We start from the raw sequence: 19473 nt of genomic DNA, 5'->3' as shown, positions 1-19473 counted from the left end.
AAAATCACGACCCATTCATACATTTCTCAGTTATCACATATGCAATTCATGAAATCTTAATTTGAATTGAAATGATAAAACAACATTTATACAAAAATCTAATTGCAAAAGGAGAAAATGTCAGACCCATTGACATTTTACCTTGGTGAAATTGCAACGCATTGATATATTTGATGTGTCAAAAAAGGGACCCATTCCAGCAACACGTCTGTGTATACCTTCTTATAGGAAGAAACCCCTTCCCCTATTAAAAATAATCACTGGTTCACTTATTAATCTAGCAAACTTGTTAACTATTTCTATTCCTTGCAAAAAAAGTTTGTGGGGTATATAGGAGTTATCCTGTCTGTCCATGTGCCTTGTTAGCACAACGCCTACATGATAAAGGGGAGATAATCAAACTATCTTCATTATTGAATTTATTTGTGGTAATAGTCTCTTGTAAGCACAACTCCTCCTAAACGGCTGTGTTGATGAATCTTTATACAGATGTAGAATACCACCTGATGATGTACATAAAGGATGTTTGTAAAGGGAGATAATCCCGGTCCAAAATGATTGAAATCTCATGTGAAATATGCTGAAAAGTGTTAAGAGTAAAAAAAAAAGTATCCAGAATAAGTTGGTTTGCATAAACCAAATTGTTGAATTAACAGCACTTTTATTGCTGTATTTCATCTTGACAGTTCCCAGAAGGTCTTCAGCGATTTAACCTACCATCTAGATTATGTGAAAATTGTAACCAAGGTTGATGATGTAGTGCACACTGTGTCATGATATGTCATCAACCAAGGCCACTGTTTTGCATTGTAGATGCTAAAGATAACATTATTTTGACAGACCCTGATATGAATAAGCAGTACTCTTTGATATTTATAGAATATTGTTCTGTTTAAATGCATTGATTATTTGAAAATTGTAACCAATCATGAAGACATAGTGTACTACTTTAAGAGGAGAGCACTATTTTGTCAACCAAGGCCACTGTTTAGCATGGTCAATGCTAAGAATATTCAACAAATTGTTTATAATTCTGATGAAATCTTTCTACATCTAATTGTTTTTATTTCAGTACTGCAGCAAAATCAGAGGAGAATCCATCTCGGATACCAGTTGTTAATCAGCTTACATTCCTAGGACAAGCTTTCAGTAGAATGGTCGATCTATCACTGGGACATCTTACGCAGGTTACAAAGAGAATATATACATATGATATTCAAATACTAAAATTAAAAATTTAAGACATATATAAATATTAGGAAGTGTTAGCTTACTTAAATCTATGTCTGTTTTGGTAAAATATAATTAGCCAAAAATAATTCAGACAAATGATTTTTTTTTAATTACTGTGAAGTTGGTATATTCTTTTCAACAATTTTATATATAGAAATCTTTTTCAAAATTTATCCTATATATAACTTCTTTTTATTTTGTAGAAAATAATTATCACATTGGACGAGGCTAATGAACCACCAACCCTTGCCACAGCTATGAGAACAATCGTCACTTTAGGGCTGGAAGGAGAACATATGTGTTATATTATAGCAAGGGTATGTCTCAGTAGTAACAAAATACAGGAAGATGTGGGGTATACATCAATGAGACAGCAACCCAACATTGCAAAAAAACAAAAAGACATCCAGAGGTCGACAAACACTTTTCAAAAATAGACAAAATATCAAAATTTTTATTGATTAGTTACAAAAAAACCATTCATGACTGATTTTCTTGTAAAATGGGGTCAGCTCTGCTTTGATTTCATCATGTTTCATTAAAAAAAGAGGAGTTGAAAGAAAAAATGCTATGAATACAAGGTAAGGTCATCTATATCAACAAATTAGCAATACTTCACATGCTAAATTAATTTGGTATTTGATTGTAATTGTAACAAACATTTCTTAGGTTAAATACAGAATCTTTATTCTCATAGATTTTAGGTACATAAAAGTTATATGTCAGTGCAATTTACATGTTTGGAAGGTGCATGGACTATTAAGATTTGACTCTTATTTTGTTCATGAAAGCATTCTATAGACTAATTTTTCAGATTTTGATTATCTCCCCTTGACCAATAAATTATTCTTAAAAAAAAGGATAAAATCAAACCATTTTAAAGGACCAATATGTTTGTTACTTCAGAATCAGAAGCTTTTTTGTATATTAAATCAAGTGAAGTTAATTTAGTTTTTTTATTTTTCTAAAAAACTATAAACATTAATAAAAGGAGAATTGTGTTTATAAATACAAGATAAAAAATAACTTATTTCCCCAATTAAATTGTAAAATGATTTTTCATCACAATTTGTAGGAAGGTGGAGTACGAGCCCTATTAGAAATCTGTCGGACAGAGTCATTAGAGTTTGCCCATTGTCAAGCTTTGAGAGCATTAGCCACCATCTCATGTGTTGCTGAAAGTTTATTTGAAATTGAAAAGGTAAGATATTGGTATTTCTAAAGTAATAATCTGTGACCATATAACTGATAATTAATCAAATTCTGAATGCATATAGGGAGAAATTACATTTTTTGTGTTGATTTCCCAAAATAACTATTGGTCAGTATTTGCTACAGTTTGCAGTATTAAACTACTGGAATTATAAATCTACAGTACAATCTCAGTATTTTGTTACAATAAGCCGTATTAAACTACTGGAATTATAAATCTACAGTACAATCTCAGTATTTTGCTACAATTAGCCGTATTAAACCACTGGAATTATAAATCTACAGTACAATCTCAGTATTTTGCTACAATTAGCCGTATTAAACCACTGGAATTATAAATCTACAGTACAATCTCAGTATTTTGTTACAATTAGCCGTATTAAACTACTGGAATTATAAATCTACAGTACAATCTCTGTATTTTGTTACAATTAGCCGTATTAAACCACTGGAATTATAAATCTACAGTACAATCTCTGTATTTTGCTACAATTAGCCGTATTAAACCACTGGAATTATAAATCTACAGTACAATCTCTGTATTTTGCTACAATTAGCCGTATTAAACCACTGGAATTATAAATCTACAGTACAATCTCAGTATTTTGCTACAATTAGCCGTATTAAACCACTGGAATTATAAATCTACAGTACAATCTCAGTATTTTGCTACAATTAGCCGTATTAAACCACTGGAATTATAAATCTACAGTACAATCTCAGTATTTTGCTACAATTAGCCGTATTAAACCACTGGAATTATAAATCTACAGTACAATCTCAGTATTTTGCTACAATTAGCCGTATTAAACCACTGGAATTATAAATCTACAGTACAATCTCAGTATTTTGCTACAATTAGCCGTATTAAACCACTGGAATTATAAATCTACAGTACAACCTCAGTATTTTGCTACAATTAGTCGTATTAAACCACTGGAATTATAAATCTACTGTACAACCTCAGTATTGTGCTACAATTAGCCGTATTAAACCACTGGAATTATAAATCTACAGTACAATCTCAGTATTTTGCTACAATTAGCCGTATTAAACCACTGGAATTATAAATCTACAGTACAATCTCAGTATTTTTTTACAATAAGCTGTATTAAACCACTGGAATTATAAATCTACAGTACAATCTCTGTATTTTGCTACAATTAGCCGTATTAAACCACTGGAATTATAAATCTACAGTACAATCTCAGTATTTTGCTACAATTAGCCGTATTAAACCACTGGAATTATAAATCTACAGTACAATCTCAGTATTTTGCTACAATTAGCCGTATTAAACCACTGGAATTATAAATCTACAGTACAATCTCAGTATTTTGCTACAATTAGCCGTATTAAACCACTGGAATTATAAATCTACAGTACAATCTCAGTATTGTGCTACAATTAGCCGTATTAAACCACTGGAATTATAAATCTACAGTACAATCTCAGTATTGTGCTACAATTAGCCGTATTAAACCACAATCTCTGTATTTTGCTACAATTAGCCGTATTAAACCACTGGAATTATAAATCTACAGTACAATCTCAGTATTTTGTTACAATTAGCCGTATTAAACCACTGGAATTATAAATCTACAGTACAATCTCAGTATTTTGCTACAATTAGCCGTATTAAACCACTGGAATTATAAATCTACAGTACAATCTCAGTATTTTGTTACAATTAGCCGTATTAAACGACTGGAATCATTAAAATACAGTATAAACAGACAAGTTGTTTGTAGACCCTCGGAAAAAAAAAAAATATTAATTTCAAAATGTTTAACTATTGTGAAAATATTTGATTCAAGGATGACAATATTTATTGATAGAGGATAATTCATTGGTTTGTGGGTAATTATTATACCCCTGCTCCAAGGGAGGAAGGTATGCTGCTTTACCATCGTCCATCATTGTGTCCATCCGACCCATGAAATATTTCAATGCATGTTTCTAAAGAACGATTGTAAAATTATATATTTAGCTACCTTTGATTCATATAAGAGGTTTTTTATGGAGTTTGCTTTCCAAACTTTTGCCAGATAGCGAAAAAACACATTTGGCTTTTAAAGTATACATGCCAAATAACATATTTCCAAATTCTTGTTTTTCCTACCTTTGAGTTTCACATAACTAGTTTCTAATTTTATTTCAGGAAGGAGGAGTAGAAACTTTGATTGAGATTTTATGTGATACAACAGTCGGAGAGAAGGTACGAGGTGAAGTAGCAGGTGTCATAGCACAGATTACCTCCCCTTGTTTGGAGAATTACCAACAGATGTCAGACTTAGTAGACAATATGGAGGATTTACTCAGGTCTTTATTAGGTAATGGTCATACACAGTGCTTCCACATGGGTCATACACAGTTTCCCCCTATTTTCAGAGTTTTCCAACATATGCTGGATTGGGTCTATGCAGGATTTAATTTGGGCAATATCAGGTTTGAATTGAGAAATATTTGGGTGTAAAGAATTCATTTAAAATAATAAATTATTTTTTATAATCTATCCTGTAGTTTACTTGGAAAAGTTTTGTCTGCTTATATAATACTGATCTACTCAAATACTTCGAAATATTGAAAGCACACTTTATTTTTTTTAAAGTTAATCTTTTTAGCCTTTAGGTCCCTAAAGTTCATCAGGTATTCAGATTTTAATACATCTTTGGCTTTAAAATGTTTGGCTTTGAGTGTTCCTGATGAAAGTTAATTCAGAAAAGCGGTTTGAATGCATTAAATTTATCACATATTATTTCCATTTACCTCTCTTATTCAAATATTTGCTAATGAATGATTTAAACAATTGATTTTGATGTATATATTTTCATAGTCCACTCTGATTGTAGGTTTAGCCAGTACGACAGAATCATATGAAATATTCCTGTTGTCGTCTGCAGCTATAGCCAACATAACCTTTATGGACAGTCTTGGCTGTGAAATTTTAGCCCAATATGAAGCTCCAAGGATTCTAATCAAGGCATGCAGTACTCCTATAGCCAATTCTGTCTTTGCAAAAGATCAGGTAAAGTGTTCATATTTGGCTGTATTTAGCAACATAATATTGGTTGTCATATACATATTGAATCAGTACACAAGTAAATATTGGGATTTAAAATGAATTTTATGGTAGATTTTATTCTAATTCATCCTTTGCAAATTATTTAGTCAGTCATTTGAAAGTGTTAATTTTTTGTAGGCATTGCATTGTATGCAGTGTTCCAGCTTGAATCACAGGGCAGAAGGGTGCTAGTTGTCTGAAAGGGCACTTTAGCGTTATAACCCAGATTTTAAGGGCAATGTTGGACAGTGTATAAATTACCTTGAATATTGCTAGGCTCAGCTGGAGAACATTAGTTGTATTTAAACCATATTCAGAAATTAATGTGTTCTTGATGTTGGTTCCAGTAAGAATTTTTTTTCATCAAATTATCATACCATGAAGCAAAGCATATCATTTTGATGTTAATCTAACATACTTGTACATTTGGTATGGAAAATAATCATCAGAAATTTCAATGTTTTATAACTTATACCAAAATAAACAAGTAGTTTTGAAAGATGGAGTTATACATGCAAAATTGAATGTTGATTTTAATTAAATTATCTACATTTAAATTACTTGTTCAAACATATAGTATATATGTTATTGAGAGTTATTTATTATCACTTGAATTGTTACAAAAAAGTATTTTTAAGTGCACACCAAAGTGCTCCTCAGTAAGGAGTTTTATAATTATAACAGGTGAGACAGGAGATGATCATATTTTATATTGATGCAATAATATATTGCAGAAGGTATAAACAGTTACTTTTTTCTCCATCATTGTTAAAAATAAATTTGTTGAGTGCTCCTATGTCAGGAGGATTATAAAATACAAGAAGTATTAAAAACAGGAAGTGAATCTTGTTATGTTCAAAGTACAAATTTCTTTGATTCCTCTTCAAATCTCATACTCATGGTTTTGAAACAAAACATTTTTTACCAATTAAGTCAAAACTATGTATGCCTTTAAAATTGTCAAAAGATTTTATTTTTTATGTTATGTCTACTGAAATAATTTTTTTCAGGTGTACATGCTGTACATAAACATTACAAATGGATAACATGTGGACATTTCATTCTGTATTAAATATCTAGTATTTGTTCAATTATCTTAAATCCACTAATTAGCAGTAAACAATCATTAACAAAGGTGATAAAACTGCCAAAGCACTAGGTATTTAACTTAATCCCATTGTCAGTTAATTAGTGTTACACAATCAGGTAACAATTTTACCGGAAATGCCGGTAGCCATGAAATTTTGAAATTTAATTTTTTTGAAAAGGCAGAGGGGTGCATTCTTTTACTTTGGAGGGCAGAAGGGCGGGGTTAAGGGCACCAAGGGCGGGCCACCCTTCTATTTAGGGCAGGCGGGAACACTGGTATGTTTTTGTCGAGCCTGCGACTTTTGTCGCAGAAAGCTCGACATAGGGATAGTGATCCGGCGGCGGCGGCGTTAGCTCACTTCTTAAAAGCTTTATATTTTAGAGGGTGGAAGACCTGGATGCTTCATACTTTGTATATGGATGCCTCATGTTACGAAGTTTCCGTCAGTCACATGTCCAATGTCCTTGACCTCATTTTCATGGTTCAGTGACTACTTGAAAAAAAAGTTAAGATTTTTTGTAATGTTAAATTCTCTCTTATTATAAGTAATAGGATAACTATATTTGGTATGTGCGTACCTTGCAAGGTCCTCATGCCCGTCAGACAGTTTTCACTTGACCTCGACTTCATTTCATGGATCAGTGAACAAGGTTAAGTTTTGGTGGTCAAGTCCATATCTCAGATACTATAAGCAATAGGTCTAGTATATTCGGTGTATGGAAGGACTGTAAGGTGTACATGTCCAACTGGCAGGTGTCATCTGACCTTGACCTCATTTTCATGGTTCAGTGGTTATAGTTAAGTTTTTGTGTTTTGGTCTGTTTTGCTTATACTGTATGCAATAGGTCAACTATATTTGATGTATGGAAGGATTGTAAGGTGTACATGTCTAGCTGGCAGGTGTCATCTGACCTTGACCTCATTTTCATGGTTCAGTGGTTATAGTTGAGTTTTTGTGTTTTGGTCTGTTTTTCTTATACTGTATGCAATAGGTCTACAATATTTGGTGTATGGAATGATTGTAAGGTGTACATGTCTAGCTGGCAGGTGTCATCTGACCTTGACCTCATTTTCATGGTTCAGTGGTTATAGTTTAATTTTTGTGTTTTGGTCTGTTTTTCTTATACTGTATGCAATAGGTCTACAATATGTGGTGTATGGAATGATTGTAAGGTGTACATGTCTAGCTGGCAGGTGTCATCTGACCTTGACCTCATTTTCATGGTTCAGTGGTCAAAGTTAAGTTTTTGAGTTTTGGTCTTTTTTTCTAATTCTGCATGCAATAGGTCTACTATATTTGGTGTATGGAATGATTGTAAGGTGTACATGTCTAGCTGGCAGGTGTCATCTGACCTTGACCTCATTTTCATGGTTCAGTGGTCAAAGTTAAGTTTTTGAGATTTGATCTTTTTTTCTAATACTATATGCAATAGTTCAACTACATTTGGTGTATGGAAATATTTTATGATCTATATGTCAGTCACACAGGTTTTATTTGACCTTGACCTCATTTTCAAGGTTCATTGCTCAGTGTTAAGTTTTTGTGTTTTGGTCTGTTTTCCTTAAACTATAAGCAATAGGTCAACCATATTTGTTGTATGGAAGAATTGTTAGCTGTACATGCCTGCCTAGCATGTTTCATCTGACCTTGACCTCATTTTCATGGTTCATTGGTCAATGTTTAGTTTACTTGGTTAATGTTAAGTTTTTTGTGACAGTTGTAATAAAGCTTTATATTTAGGACTATAAACATAATATCAATGATTAGTAAAGAAGGCAAGACATTTCAGCGTTTGCACTCTTGTTATGTTAGTTTTTAGAATCAGTTTTTTAGATTCTTTGGATTCATAATTATTCTTCAAGTACTAATTTTCTTAAATCTTGTGGGTATATGTGAACCAGGAAGTATAAATACTGCAAAAAAATCTTGTAGGCTAGTATGCAGAATTCTTGTCAAAATTGTTGAATCAAGAATGCATGAAAATGCAATTTTTTACTTAATCCACAAACAAAGAAATTGATTGACAGTTTAAGGTCTTAATACACCTAAGTCTTACTTTTTCTTAACTTAGAGATCAGGCAGAATTAATCATTATACCCCTGCTTTGAAGGAGAGGATATACTAATTTTCTATGTCTGTCTAGCTCATGCAATTTTTGTATCACATTTTTCTAAGGAACTATTATGTGATGCATTTTTGCCTCTACAACCGATTTGTTTATATAATCTGTATTCTCAAACAGCCAATGCATTACATCACTACTGTTCAAGTGCAATTAGTTAACATGCTTAGGGTCAAGAGTTATTATTAATGGACGTACGCCATACTCTGAATCTGCTGATAACATGCCAATATAAATACCAATTGTCAAATGAATATGATAATCCATGAAAAAAATGGAATCTGTATAAGACAGGAAGCAGATAGACTGCTTAGTAAAATCAGTATTTTTATATTCAGTTGGAACCTTAAAAATATTGTATTTATTCAGTTGGTTTGACTAGTAATTTCAAAGATTTATCCAGGAGATTCAAAGATAATGGAAGATAATTCAACCATTTAAAATAGGTCATATATATATAAAAAATAAGAAGCTGTGATATGATTGCCAATGGGACAACTTTCCATCAGAGACCAAATGACGCAGAAGTTAGCAAGTGTAGGTCACATTATGACCTTCAACAGTGGGCAAAACCAATACCTCATAGCAAGCTATAAAAGGCCATAACATGACAAATGGCAAACAAGAAACTTTTGTCTAAATTTATGTACAAAACATTGAATGAAAAACAAAAGTTTGCAGGTACCCACACACCCCACCCCCTTTCTTCCCTTCTCCCTCCTATGCATATTAGATGCTCCAGTTATAATATTCTCTCATTGCATTTTTTTGGCAGGTTGTGACAGTATTAGCTAACATGGTAGCAGTAGACATGTGTAGACCTTGTATAATAAACAATAATGGAATTAGTTTGTGTTTAGAACTATTAAGTATTTGTCCTGCTGATTACAAATCAGCTTCAGAAATATCAGCTTGTGAACGGGTACAACAAAAAGCTGCTATTGCTCTGACAAGGATGTGTAGGGAAGAAGAAATAGGGAAAATTATTTGTACATCAGAAGGTTTGTAAATTTAAGAGTTATATTTGTTTTAAAATGGTGAAAGAAATACATCTTTGACAGACATTAGAAAAAAATCTTGATTTAAAATGGAAGTTTCTTTTTTTTGCTGGTATCTTTTTTCATTGTTTATGAAATTATTGTTGACTCCTTAAGGTTGTGGTTAATAGATATAAGAAGATGTGGTATGAGTGCCAATGAGACAACTCTCCATCCAAGTCAAAATTTATAAAAGTAAACCATTATAGGTCACAGTACGGTCTTCAACACGGAGCCTTGGCTCACACCGAACAGTAAGCTATAAAGGGCCCCCAAAATTACTAGTGTAAAACCATTCAAACAGGAAAATCAACGGTCTAATCTATATAAAAAACGAGAAACGAGAAACACTTATGAACCACATCAACAAATGACAACTACTGAATATCAGATTCCTGACTTAGGACAGGTGCAAACAAATGCAGCGGGTTTAAACGTTTTAATGGTACCAAACCTTCACCCTTTTTCTGAAACAATAGTGTAACATCACAACATAGAAAGACACACTATAAAATATCAACTGAAATAGCTTAACTCAATCAAAGGACATATTAACACCATTGAACATACACTGAACAAATAAATTTGACCTATGATACAATGTAAATACTTTTAAATGAATCACTTTTTGTGAACTGTAAAAGTTGTTAATTAATTTTACAGAAATATTGAAAGATCTGTTGTTAAAAACAAAAGTGTCCAAAATTCGAAAAACATTAAGAACTAACAAAAACTGAATATGAACCAGACGAGACAGGCAAGATAAAACCTGTTTAGACTGAAATCTGTGTTAAAAACTAAACGTATATAATAAAACAAACAATGAACATTCTTCAATAATCATGATAATGTAACAAGCTAAAATCAAGCACCTGTCTAGTTTGAAAAAAACCAACCTGAAGTCCAGATTGGTTTAAACAGGTTTAATTGTACCTGCTGTTTTTTTACACTTGATTTCATGCTATTATGATACATAGCAACAAAATATGTTTTATGATGTACAGTACACACAAAGTATAAATTCCTCCAAAAATAACTCTAGCTGGTGACTTTTAACAGTGAATGCTATTGACTGATGGTTATTGTACTCCATGCGAAACTTTGAGGGGGACATAGAAATACCGGCTGTCCATCCGTCTATGCATCTGTTGGTCTGTCCATCTGTCAATTCTTGTATGTACTCTCGCTTGTACAATTCTTGCAAGATTTTTATTAAACTTATTATCAGCAATGTCTCAGACAAGTTTGAAAATCTGTGTCAAGAAACTATCTTTAAAAGAGTTATGCCCTTGGAAATATTAATTATATGGAAAATTGCATCGTAAGCGCTGTTATATGTAAGATTCGTGTCGATTTTTATCAAAAGTCCTCTCTGCATATTGCATATCTGTCAATAATCAGAGCGTAGTCATGTCATGTACAAAGGTCAATAATCAGAGTGTAGTCATGTCATGAAATGGAAGTTCCTACATTATATAAGTTCCAAATGGAGAAAATATTCTTGGTTATTATATATATATATATATATATATATATATATTATATGTTCGTAACGGAATAAAAATGTATAGAATATTTGTTCCAACAGGAACAGATATTATGACATTGTTTATAACAAAATGTCCAGTGGAACTTCAGTTAGGTGGAACAAATTTACCTTGACAGTCATCTCAAATCATATACAATCACCCTGATTCACAGTGAATTAGTCCACAGTCTCCACACCAGTAAAAGTGATTTCCAGACTGAATTTCCTTGTGTGTACTGTATAGCACAATAACATGATTTAGTGTTTAATTATTTTGAAGGTATACCTAGACTTGTACAGCTGTGTAGATATGCTAAGGAGAGGAATAATAGTGAAGCTGTCCTGGTGGCTTGTTTAGTAAGTCATTTTTTAACAACTACAAAAATCATTTAAAAACCCAACATTAAGATTTCATGGTGGGAAATTAATTGGGTGAATCAAAAATTTCAAAATTGTGGTAAGTCCTGCCATTGATTTTATACGATTTTAAAGACTATTGTACCTGGATCTCAAATATATAGCTATCTCCGTTTTCTATAAAAAAAGAACTTATATATAACACTATAAGACTCACATGACGATTTGTAAACCATTCTAAGATGATGAAACAAAATTAACCTTTTAACAATGAGGTAACCAAGTCTAGTTGTCTTAAAGATCTTCATAAGACAGATTTTAACAGAGACGAAAGATACCAAAAGGGACATTCAAACTTATCATAAGTCGAAAACAAACTGACAATGTCATGGCAAAAAACTATAAATGACCAAAAGACAAATTAAAGTATGCTAAAAACAACATAGAAAACTAAAGAATGAGAAACATTAACCTCGCTAAAAACTATCTCAGGTGCGTGGCAAGTATAAGCAGATCCTGTTCCACATGTGACAATTAAATAGTGCAATGGCAGCATCATCTGACCTTGTAATGTTGCCTGTTTGTATCATTTCTTGGCTAAATCTTGTCTTCTCTTACAGGCAGCACTAAGGAAGATAAACTCCCAGTATAAATCTACCAACATAAGCCCTGTTGACTATCATCAGCTGATTCAACCAAGACTAATGGATTCATTTCTTATTTGTACAAACACGGATGAAAATTTTGTATGATTAAACCTGAATATTAGGCTAAACGAAAAAATATTTGCTTCTCAGGCTAGTTATTGTTTTTATACAACAATTGAGTTGTATACAGATAATCAGTGAACATCATTATATCCTCTGTACGGCCAGACCTGCCAACGGTCCCAATTTATGGGGGATATCCCCGAGGTGTTGACCTGAATTTGAACTTCTTTATTTTATAAACTGAACACCTCAAAACAGGCATTCAGATGGGTTAAAAGGGTATTTTAGCACATACATACTCTTTGAAACATTATATAGCAGTAGATTAAAAACACTTACGATAAAAGAGGAGCACAAGTTCCTTTTGTGCTAAAAATCCCCATGGAGATTTTGAAAAGTTGGCAGGTATGTGTACGGCAGAGATTTCAAAAGTGGATATATATGAAAAGAATGTCAAGGTCATAAATAATGGAATGAATAATTAAATTTCTGACAATTTTTATATTGAAATTCTAAGGATTTGTTATAATTGTCTGAAAGCAAGGTTGTGATTTTTAGTTTTGATTTTACACTTATATTTAGGATATTATTTTAATGAAGAATTTTTTATCTGCAAATGAATTTGTATGTTTACATTTTGATTGAGGACACAGCTTATTTGTTCCTCATATTCTTTATTGCAAATAAAAGTAGAGTTATCTCCCATGACATATCAAATACTGTTATTTCTTATCTTTTTATTTTTTTATATGTAATTGTCATTTTTTTGTTAAAAAATGTTTTAACAAATGCTATCATCAAAATCTATTTATTGCAACATTGGATATAAAAAATGTTTTAACAAATGCTAAAAGATAGACTGAGCTGTTATGAGAGGTTAAATATTTATTTTGCATTTTCTAATATTTAATGATTTGTTATATATTGTTATATATATATATATATATATATATATATATATATATATTATCTAAATACAGCATTAAATGTTTTTGTTTTTGTCAGCATTTTGTGATAATTGTCAAAATTTATATATGTTTTGTTTTGTGTTGTATACAGATAAAAAACCTGAACACAATGTACACATTTTCCTGCAAGTTTTCATATTTTTTTTTCAAAACCAGCAGCTGCATAAATATTGTCTTTGTGAAAATCTAAATGTTCAAAGGGTACTAATTTTAGTTGATTTTTGTAAATACCTTCAACATCAAAATCCAGTTTTTAGGTAAAAAAAACATCTTATCGATTTGAAGTGTTATATGATGGTTCTCTTCAATGTACTAAATTTTATGAAAAGTGCTGAATATTTTTTTTTCTATTTTTTTTTTCATACAATTGTATGTTGAGTATTTATTGTTTTGGTATGTGTTTTGTATGTGTTTGGTTGCTGTTAGTTTTGTATATTTCAGTTTGTAATAATGTGTTGTGTATTTATCTTTTATAAGTTTTGACCAAATTGTGAACCTGATATAAACATTCCAATATTTTATTTTATAATTTTAAAGTTGTAACAATGATGCACACCTTTCAGCAAATAGTTATTTCATTTTCCCAAATTTCTTAAGAACGTTTTTGAAATAGTTAACATATTGGTGTATTTCTAGATGAAAGATTACTTGTCCCAAAATACATTTTGTATCTCCATTTGTTAAATTTGAGCGGGCAGTAGTGGGATGCTCACAGTTGGCAGGTGTATATCTACTTGAGCTGTATCAGTCAATCAATTTTTGAGACTGGACAGTGCTAGTTTTTTCCTAAATCAATTTCACTGTTATTATCCTATCCATTAAAGGGGCACTAGCTGTCAAATTCATGTTCATCGATTTGACTCAAATTCTCATATTTAATGTATAACAATGTAAAACATTTATCCAAATTATAAAAAGTCTTAAAATAAACAATTGACAGGGCATAGGATGGATAATATGTATCTTCGTTTTGTGTGTATTTTAGTCTAGACTCCATCTAATTAATTGTCGAGTTGACCTCCCAAAAACCACTGATGCCCATATAAGGTATATAAACATAAATAAGGATGTAAATAGATAGCGCAACTCGTGCAAATGGCACTGTTCTCCCCAGGCCGATATGTTGCTGCGGTGCCGCAGCGCCTTCATAATATTTTTGTAGATCCCACAGCGTCTTAATTGGCAGCTGTCCCTTAATACTTGATCCCGCAGCGTCTTAATTTTCACATTTTCATTATAAATGTTGGTTAAAATTGTCAAGTTACTGATCACCGCTGATGGGTCGGTCAGTGTTACGCAATAACTGATAATTAGTTTTACCTGAGCCATGCTTATCTCAGCCTTATCCGACTATGTTATCAGGTAATAGTGTAAATGATCATCAAGAAGATAGATATTTTTTGAAGAAAATTAAAAATTTTAAAAACTTCAGTGCAGAAATTGAAGAAATAGATCGCAAATACATTGTATTTACGCATCGTGTGTGTGATCACTTGACCATTTATATAACGAACTTTTTCATTGGTCGAGAAGAAGAAACTATTTAAACACGAGCAATGAACGTGTTGAATACACGTGATAAATTAGAATACACATTGCTAAAGATATTTACGATGAAAACTATGAATGAAAGTATTAGAAGTTGAAAAAATTAAAATAAAGTTTGATTAAAGATAACGAGGAGTGATTTACTTTAATAGAAAGTGAAAAAATGTTGCTTGCAAGGTAAATTCTTCTGAAACTGTCATATTTTTAGAAATAAAATGATCATTGAACATCGATCGTGAATCCGTGCGTCGGGAAATATGTGACAATCAACACGGGTACAGAATCGCCGCAGCTTCTGTATAATGTCACTGGTAAATAATTTCAGTGGTTTTAACTTTAACAAATTTGTAAAGTTTCGTTTATATCTATCTGCCAAAGATATGATTAAACAATAATACACACGGAAGCGTAATGTGAAACTACGGAAACTGGTCAGCTGTTCATTTATAAAAAAAAATTGTTTTAAAAAGTTGTATACCAAATATCTTAACCATATTCGATTTTATTAATTCTGAATGAACATGTTCTATGCAAATAACAAAGGGGTGAATTATAAGCAAAAGGTAGATGATGGAAGTAGAAGTTTTTTTCAGACCAATGACTTCTAATGAAAAAGGGAATACACCTCCACTTCTCCTAATCTTAAACCAAGCTCAAGTTTTAGCAATTGATAAAAGCAAGCACCATGTTCTTTGTTTCAATGACAAATGGCTGACTGAGTTTTCATGGCTTAGAAATGTTAAAGGGGGTGTAAGCAAAAGTTATTGTGAGTGGGGGTTTAATTTTTAACCCTGAAGAGGATAAAGACAAAGTTGAGGAACAGACTGTCCAACAAAATAACACTATCTTGAAACAATATCCCTAGAAGGAGCAGAGAGTAGAGATGAATATTTATATTTTGACTTCTTTAATTGACTGAATATAAATAACTTTTGTGTTTAAAATCAATTTATTTCATATATATATTCTTGTTATTCATTAATACTCTGCATTATTAAACACATAACACAAAGCATTATTATTCATATTGCATGTCATGATTCATGACATTGCTTCAGATCACAAACGTTCACTCTAAAAAAAGAGTTACGCGCCCTTGAATTTTGCGCCTTAAAAAAATCCTGGGGAGAACACTGAATGGATTCTTCTAGGTCTATTTAATTTTATTTATAGATTAAAAATATATGTTAAGCATGATTTTTACCTGTATAAGAATGATTTTTTTGAGGATCGAATCAGTCAATTAAATGATTAACCTTTGTTTCACTTTCAATGTTGACATTCTTTTCCTTTAAATAATCAAACATGCACACAATTGATGCGTTTTCCATCTCTAGCTTTGGGGTTAAATTGAAGTTCACATGAATACGAATTCAATGAGGTCGAATTATTCACTTGCAAGTGAATAATTCATCATCAATATTTCTTTGCTTATTTTGACAAAATTAGACAATACTAGCTGCTAAAAGCGAATTATTATTTCACTATTTCACTTTCATTAATGATTGAACAAAAAAAATAATATTTTATAATTTGTTTATATCTAGTAGCTAGTGCCCCTTTAAGTTGATAAGAATTTTTCTGAATATAACATGAGTATAGATATTTTGTATGTTTTTTATAGACAATTTTATATTCTTTGTGCCTTGTTCAATTCAAAATGTATGCAAGCAGTCTTCTCTGAATTTAGGATTTTTTTATCAAATGGATATGATTATGTTTGTTGGAAGGATGGTCTTAAGTTGATATGTTTGATCAAAAACCATGCAATCATCTTTAGAATTTTGTATGTTGAACCCACAGACATGTTTCTCTCACTTTGATTTGGAAGAGATGATGTCAACTTTTGCTAGAACCTGTCACATTTTGAGAGGGTCCCTTATTAGCACAATGTAATGTAACTGGTTGTTGATTTTTAATGAATTTTTTTAAAAATATTTACATTTTTTACATTTATAATAATGTTGTGTATTGTAGTTCTTTTCTGATTTTTTATGAAGAATAGAATTTTATATTTAAATGAATTTAAACCTTTCTTTGAAAAAAATGCTGAAGAAGATTTTTAGTGCTTCAAAATTTTTTTGAAGGAGTTAATGAAAAAAAATAGTGGCATACTAAAATCAAGCAACTAAAATAAGTCAGAAGTGCTATTTCATTTTTGGACAGAAGTCATGAGTCATTTAAATATAGATTCTACCACTGCATCGAGTGTGATACGATATTTATCCACTTGAGACAGTTAAATTTTCAAATTTAAAATGTAAGGCTTAAAATTTAACTGTTGGGTAAATATCGATATATATGGATGAAGATGGATTAGAATTTCTTTCATTCCATCTGTCACATTCATTTGATTTGAAAGGAGTATAACTGAATTGCAATAGCGGAAATTTGTAATTTTTCAGTGCTATCCAACATTTTGATGTATGCGAACAGGATTTAACATAAGGATGTTTGTTATTGAGGGTTTAGGATATCCCTACCTATCCAACCATGTTCAGTTAGATTAAACAACTTTGAATTGGTTCTATTTTTTAACTTTTTCTAATGGTAGCTGTCTGTAAAACAAGTTGACTTTTGTTGATTTTTAAAGGAATTTGTGCATGTTGCCCTCCAACATTGTGACTAAGGGAAAAAAACAACTCAAATTACATTTAAAACAAAATTTATTATTAGAATGATTTTTATTTATTCTGTTTGATAGAAAATTTTAACTAATTTGATATTTTATGAACTGGCTGACCTATTAAGGATTAATACAGTTACATGAAAAAGACTTTACAAAAGTTAAAAGGTGCTAAACGTATGTTAGACAATTTGACAAATGTTACAGATTGTTTATCAGTTTTCTTTCTTTGTAATATTTGAAGAAAGCTAAATATTATTTGGGACAATAGTGTGAATTATTTTCCTTGTCAGTGATTGATGATTTATCCCTTATGTTGCTATGAACAATTTCATTTGTACTTGCACAATAAATATGGTGAAAGAAATTTTTTGCTGTTTTTAAGAATTCTTTTGAAAGTTTGATACTACGAATTTACTATCAGTATAAAAAAGAGAGGCAGAAGATACCAAGGTGAAAATAACAAATCATTATTCCAATAATGAAAGACAACATCATGGCAAAAAAGAAAACCATGAAAAGAATACAGACTACAAAACATCATAAAAAAAACTTATCAAAAGGAACACCACGAGGAACCTGGACTTGCTGTCATAAAACGTTCGAGCTCCATTTTGGTACTAAGACTAAGAAAATAAACCAATCAATATATTGGATTCAAGTGTTTCTAGCACACATTTTGTACTCCCAAGTTTTAAGGTAAGTATTATGGCCGAGCTACCAGGGGTCATCTGAGGTAATCAAGAAGGGTAAGCATGACACAGGTATTCCATACTGGTCAAACAAATCATGACGGTTTCTGAAAAGTTTTGGAAGAGAATGTTCCTACATAGAAACGGAAAGCCGAAATCATCTCCTTTGTTTAAAGTAAGTGTCTGGTATCCTTCAAGTTAGATGAGATAGATACGTTCAGACATAAACTCATCTTTATTGCTGAATTAGAAGTTGAGGAATAAGGCTAACTGTACACTTTTTCAGATGAGCTCCTTTATGAATTCAGCCTTAAAGCTGAATAAATAAAGAAATTGCCAAGAAAATGAGGAATAGTTGGTTTCCATAGGAATGTTTTTTTCTCTGTTGAAAAACATGTCCACCAATTGAAACAAATATTATGCTTTCTGGATATGTCAATGTATAACGTCTGCATGCTGATTGAGTCTTTTGATGAAACGTGCCTCGCTGTTCATCTAAGACACACATTAACATAAGTAAGATTAACCAACAGGAAAAACTCCACTTGAATCTGTTGGTAAACTGAGGTACTAGCTGAACTTAACTCTTAACATGCTTAACGCAATAAAAGTGTTTTAGGAACTAAAAATCTTAAGGCCCTTTTTTTTTTATTGCACCCTAAAATATTATTTGTCATAAATACACCTTAGCAATCTTGATGCCAACAATGCATTAGTTTGTAATTAGGTCTGTTTATGTTGAACCACTTGTGGTAGGTTCATGATATTTGGTATGCAGTTGTATTAGCATTGGCACATTTCATTTCCATAGAGATTATTTCACACACACCCAACCTTCCAGTCATGGTTTATTGCTGTTGAAACTTTTTCTTTATATCTATGTGTCAACAGTTCATTTAAAGATTCTTCTACCGAACTGAATGTTGAAACAAAAAACTAGACTTATTTATAAAATCCCATTAATTTTTTGTAAACCTATCTGATGTGAAACTTTGAAATATGAATGACGGTTCAATAGACAAGTCCTTGTAAATAGATTAATGGGGTCACAAGTGAGGAGCAGGTATAGTGAACATGCTTCGGTTTATGGTGGAAGCTTGTTTAACTTATACAACTTATTTATTTTTTTCATTTGATTTACACATATATCTAGGTTTACTAACAGATGTCATGACTTTTATTCCTCTCTGAATTATCCTTCTTAGAAGAGAGGCGAAATATACCAAACTCAGCCAACTTTAAAAGGATGTAATTTCTTTCATAAAGCTCCGATATTCTTAAATGA

The 19473-nt window shown here is 31.4% G+C and overlaps 1 protein-coding gene across 2 annotated transcripts in view; it reads left to right on the top strand.

The window, feature by feature from the left end:
- LOC127726502 (protein inscuteable homolog) overlaps positions 1-17863 on the top strand; it is a 46827-nt gene extending 28964 nt beyond the window's left edge. For both annotated transcript variants that reach the window (XM_052233863.1, XM_052233862.1), the window contains exons 7-14: positions 1073-1187; positions 1437-1550; positions 2309-2434; positions 4607-4778; positions 5298-5473; positions 9498-9723; positions 11568-11644; positions 12265-17863. In XM_052233863.1, coding sequence (XP_052089823.1) covers positions 1073-1187; positions 1437-1550; positions 2309-2434; positions 4607-4778; positions 5298-5473; positions 9498-9723; positions 11568-11644; positions 12265-12396 — 1138 coding nt within the window. In that variant the 3' untranslated portion in view covers positions 12397-17863. The remainder of the gene's footprint in view (positions 1-1072; positions 1188-1436; positions 1551-2308; positions 2435-4606; positions 4779-5297; positions 5474-9497; positions 9724-11567; positions 11645-12264) is intronic.
- The last annotated feature ends 1610 nt before the right edge of the window (positions 17864-19473 follow it).

The sequence above is a fragment of the Mytilus californianus genome, unplaced genomic scaffold, assembly GCF_021869535.1.
Source record: "Mytilus californianus isolate M0D057914Y unplaced genomic scaffold, xbMytCali1.0.p SCAF_18, whole genome shotgun sequence".
NCBI lineage: Eukaryota > Metazoa > Mollusca > Bivalvia > Mytilida > Mytilidae > Mytilus > Mytilus californianus.
The sequence above is the reverse complement of the archived record's forward strand: the minus strand, read 5'-3'. Positions and strand labels throughout refer to the sequence as shown.